The sequence below is a fragment of the Cyprinodon variegatus genome, unplaced genomic scaffold, assembly GCF_000732505.1.
Source record: "Cyprinodon variegatus isolate N-32 unplaced genomic scaffold, C_variegatus-1.0 Scaffold292, whole genome shotgun sequence".
In the NCBI taxonomy this organism is placed as follows: Eukaryota; Metazoa; Chordata; class Actinopteri; order Cyprinodontiformes; family Cyprinodontidae; genus Cyprinodon; species Cyprinodon variegatus.
Window position 1 is genome coordinate 774,542 of NW_015150745.1, and position 4,946 is coordinate 779,487.

Sequence of the window (4,946 nt, forward strand, 5' to 3'; positions counted from 1 at the left end):
AAAAAAAAATGAAAAGATGATCACACAAAGTAGAAAGGTAGTGTTTATTTTGAGGACTAGATTACACGTGTAAGAGATTTCTCTGAATTGGATATTCTACCTAAAGCACGGTCAAGTTCCACTTGTAATACATAAGGCAACTTCTGAGGATGACAATAGAACCGGATCTATTAATCGCTGAGACACTACAGCCATTCTGTAACATTCACCGCCCCAAGAAATCTAATACTCAGAAAACACTAAAAAATAAATATAGTTTGCCTCCAAACAGACCCACCAGTAACAGCTAGTTAGTGGATCAGGGTGAGAACCAAACATGGCTGCTACTCGGTATACACGGTATACAGCAGCGCGCTTTAATCAGGCAGAGAAACACTGACGGTGAAACAGACATTCAGGGTTTTAAATAGACACAAATCACCTCACATCAGCAGGGATGTTTCCAAAAAGCTTTTTTTTTGGGAGATAAATTCAGACTGATTTGACGTTTACAAACCGTGCTGATAATTACCCAGAAGTCATTGTTTGGCCTTTATCAAGAGGCACCAGAATCATTTCATCAGTTCAAACATTTCAGAGATTCAGTCTGTTGATTGATTGATCCGGCTAAATATGGCGGATGTAGATAAATGGCACATTAGTAACGGTAACAGAAATTTGCAGTCAGGTGGGCGGAGCTCGAAGCAGGACGATGACGGCCGTGTTTTCAGCGGCTTAATGAACTCCAATCAAAAGCTTCAGCGTTTGGGGACCGTCGTTTCAGGCTTTGGAAAAGCCATCTCTGATAGGTTGGTTTTAGATCTAATGGGGAGAAACATGACGTCAGAAAGGAGTGGAAAAAGGAATTAACTTGCAACAAAAAGTAAATAAACCGACCTGTTGTGAGTCATGTGACTTTTGACGAGATGTCCGGCGGCCAGAGCGGCCATCAGAGAGAGCTCCCCCGCCAGGACGGTGGCGCAGACGACACGCGCCAGCTGGCAGGCGTTCTCACCCGGCTGCTTGGGGCTCGTAACGCCGAGCATCTGCACAGATTTTTAGGTGACGTCACAGCAGGAGGGAAAACAAAGCTTTGATGTTGGAAGATTACAGCTTCCTCTGGTTTTCAGCGAGTAAAGGCAGACATACCTGCAGACAGGCCTGCTGCGGCGGCAGGATGGTGCCTCCTCCCACGGTGCCAAGCTCTATGGAGGGCATGGTGCAGCTGATGTACAGGTCCTCGCCACTCGGACCGGCGGCCTCCATCTGAGTGATACAGCTGGAGCTTCCCACAGTCTGAGCTGGATCCTGGAGCACAGCAGCGGGTAACCATGGTGATTTACAAACCAAAGTAGGGTGGAATGATTCTACAGAATATATATATTATCTAAAATATTATGATTCCCGTAGACCTTTCACTCCAGGTGACATTTAAACAGGGATGTGCATTTAACGTTTATTGTGATACAGATCTCGCCATAGGAATGTATATTTATCATCCAAATTAAAAAAATAAATAAAGGTTTATAACAATTGGTGATTATATTTTCGTTTAATTTTTTCCATTGGGTCATTAATAAATTCAAAGAATATGATTAAATGTGGTCGGTGTGGGATGTTTAGAGAAATAAAAACACTCTTCTTTATTAAACCAGTGAAGAGACCATTTCACGTGTGTCGTTTAAAGCACCACTATTAGTGGAGCTACGGTTTATCTGGCATGCAGTCGCAGGAATACTGTTACCTGAGAAAGGTTGTTAAAAAGAAATAAGGTTTTCATCCTCGTTTTTAATCGTCATCTTGACGGAACCACAAAATACGGCGGTTTCAGACTTTAAGTCACTGTCGCCCAGTAACTGCACTAAGAGCTTGCTCCTCCAGAATCCACCTGCATGGATCCGTCTTCTACCTGCAGATCTCAATCATTCTATTAACAGTTTCCTGTTTAAACCAGGGAACAATGAGCTTTTAGTAGCCGTGGGAATGGCTCACTGACACGGGTCAAACGACTCAGTAAACGACCTGTGGTAAAAATCCACTCGAATCTGATCGGCATGCTGTGGAAACACCAGACCCAGGTTGATCCGTTAAATAACGTGATGCCATTGAACGCAACATACAGACGTACCGCACCACGCAGGTCGCTTCTGACTTAACAAGCTGAAACAGAGTTTCTACAGGAATGATTAACTCTAATTTAAGGCTTTCTAATGCTCTTAGAAATATAGAACATATATATATGGTGCAAAATCCTTGGTCATCTTTACCGTCGACAGGCTGCAGCCATGTTTCTCGTTTTTCATCCATGTTCGTTGAAATTAGCATTTTCCCAATTCTCTAGCTTTTTCTCCGCCTCTAGCTTCTTTTCCGAACATACGGCTTTACGGTCAACCAGAAGTGGTTCCACACAATTATATTGCCATATTTTTGACAAAAGTGTTTTAATAAACTTTTTTTTTTTTTAAAATAAAGCATTTCAAATGCCACGATAATCACATTTGATGAATTTTAATGGCAATTAACTTAATTTAAAAGTAATAATAATTTAGTGACATCGAATTATTTAAAATGACCTGCGGAAAACCTATAAAACAATAAAACATGAAGCAGCTCTGGTGACATCATCAATGCTAACCCAGCGCGGTGCCGTCATTGCGGGGGGACAGACGCCACACACGGGTTAGATCCAGCTTTTTTTCCAGTGGGAATGGAGGCAAATGCTGAGTGTTAACAGGTCGACCCATGTTTGAAAAACACGCATAAACCAAGTATTTTCGGTGGGAAAGAGGCAGCTAGCCAACTTGAAATGCATTACCGCTACCTAAAGGGCTTTTGTTAAAGGTAATGTGACCAAAACTGGGTTAGAGATTACATAAAAAATATAACGAACTGTTCAGAGCGGAACCAACTTTGTGTGGTTACACGTTTCATGCTCTGAAACGAGCATAAAGGCTAAAGAAAACAGCTGGTGTTTAAAAGTCAGCAGCTGTTTGGTATGGAAAAAGGAGAGATTAAGAGAAAGGAATGATAAGGAGGAAGTTATAAAGAAAATAAAGGAAAGACCTGGAAAAATGTATTTTGTTTTTTCCAACCAAGTTCCCCTGATACATTTTAGCTTCTTGCAGAAATAACATTCTGCCTTGACCTTTATCTTTAGTGTCTTATCATGTTATGTTGCAAAACCTCCAACAGAAGGATCAATCTTATCAGTGCAGCCTGCAGGCGGAGCTCTACCTGTCCACAGGCGATGTAGATGGCAGCTACGATGTTTGCAGCGTGAGCGTTGAAGCCTCCAATGCTCCCGGCCATGGCTGAGCCCACCAGGTTCTTACTGATGTTCAGATCCACCAGAGCCGCCGTGCTGCTCTTCAACACCTAACAAAACATTTAAAGCAGCTATTAGGAAAACATCTGGACAGAGCATTGGCTGAAATGAGCTTTGCTTCCTTCCTGTTTGATCTGATCCATAGGTGGACTCTTTACCTCCTTGACTACTTTGGCAGGGATGGTGGCTTCACACACTGCAGACTTCCCCCGGCCTAAGATCCAGTTAATAGCAGCAGACTTCTTGTCGGTGCAATAGTTGCCGCTGACGGACAGAACCTCAATGTCTGGAAAGTGCTGCTTTAATCGAGACAGAGCCTGCTCCGTCCCCTGATGAAAACAGAGCAAACAGACACATCTTCATTTGGGAACCACAGCATACAAAAACAATCCCGGTTCAATACCTTTGGTTGTCTATACACTGCACATCAATCTGAACACACACTGCTGCAAAGAGTGGGAGAATGAGGTGGAGGTTCTGCTCTTCAGATGGGAGAGGATGAAGGAAAGCTTTAGGTCAGATTCATGGGTTAAAGGGACCAGAATGAGAAACAAACATACGTCCTTTTAGCTTCCCTCACTTTCCTTGATGGGTCCTTGGCTGATCCTCTACAATTTTCCTTTTTAAACATCAATCTTTGTACTAAAATATTCTGTCATGATTTGTGGACATTAAGATCTATATTGAAGCGTCATCTCCTGGTCAGAACCTGTAATTCAGTGATAGGGCGGAGTCAGAGTGAAAAAAACATGCAAGAAGGGGCGTGGGGGTCGCAGTAGAGTAAGGCTGGTTTATGCTAAGGAACCAGGTCGTTAGCATGTGTGTCGCAGTTAAAGTAGAAATGCCCCCGCCCCTTCCGCAGGCACTCTGCTGCACTTCTCCCAAAATTGTAGGTAACCGCAGACAGAAGGTCTCTGATTGGTCAAATCTACATCCTCTCTACACTATGCATATTTCCTGTTTGGTTCCTTACCGGCTTGTTTTGTTTGTATGACCGCCATTGTGGAAAACGACTTGTAAAGATGGACCAGCTAGAAGAGTGAAGTGCACGAGAACGCTGGGACCCTTTTTCCACCTGGATCCCCGCTCTTTTTCACCCTCATGTCGCTCCGTTGTTGGACAAACTTGTCCCCACTTCCTCACCGCCTCGGCCGTATCTAGACCCACAGCTATTTCCTGATTGTCCCTCTTGCGTTGTGACGTGGAAAAACATAGCGCAGACAATTCTTCAATATTAGGCATAAATCAAAAATATCTTCGACAAGCTCACTGCGACACACGGCTGCGGGGAGCATAACCAGCCCTGTAGGCCGCCATTCGGCTGGCGTTTGACTGGGAAGGGCGACTTTTAATGGCTGCTGCTGTATCGCCTTAACAGAAAAATACTTCAGACAACCTTAAAGGGATAGTTCGGTATTTTTGACATGAATCTGTATGGCATCCCCATCACCAGCGGCATGCAATCACACTGACTTACCCCTGGCAGCATCCTGTGAGCAGAGTTATCGTCCAGTTTTGGTCAAGCCGAAAGTAGTCCGGCAGGTTTTTAGAGCCAGCGAAATAAAACTTTTCTCTTCCATAAACGTTATGTGTTCAAAACAGCGATATTTTTGCATCCCAAAAACATTGTAGTGGAAAAAGT

The 4,946-nt window shown here is 43.6% G+C and overlaps 1 protein-coding gene across 1 annotated transcript in view; it reads right to left on the minus strand.

The window, feature by feature from the left end:
- Positions 1 to 457: 457 nt before the first annotated feature.
- Positions 458 to 4,946, minus strand: part of LOC107090374 (3-hydroxy-3-methylglutaryl-coenzyme A reductase-like) — a 17,156-nt gene continuing 12,667 nt past the window's right edge. Inside the window, 3 exon segments of the mRNA XM_015383707.1 lie at positions 458 to 801; positions 877 to 1,025; positions 1,129 to 1,287. Of these exon segments, the coding sequence (XP_015239193.1) occupies positions 738 to 801; positions 877 to 1,025; positions 1,129 to 1,287 (372 nt within the window). The 3' untranslated portion in view covers positions 458 to 737.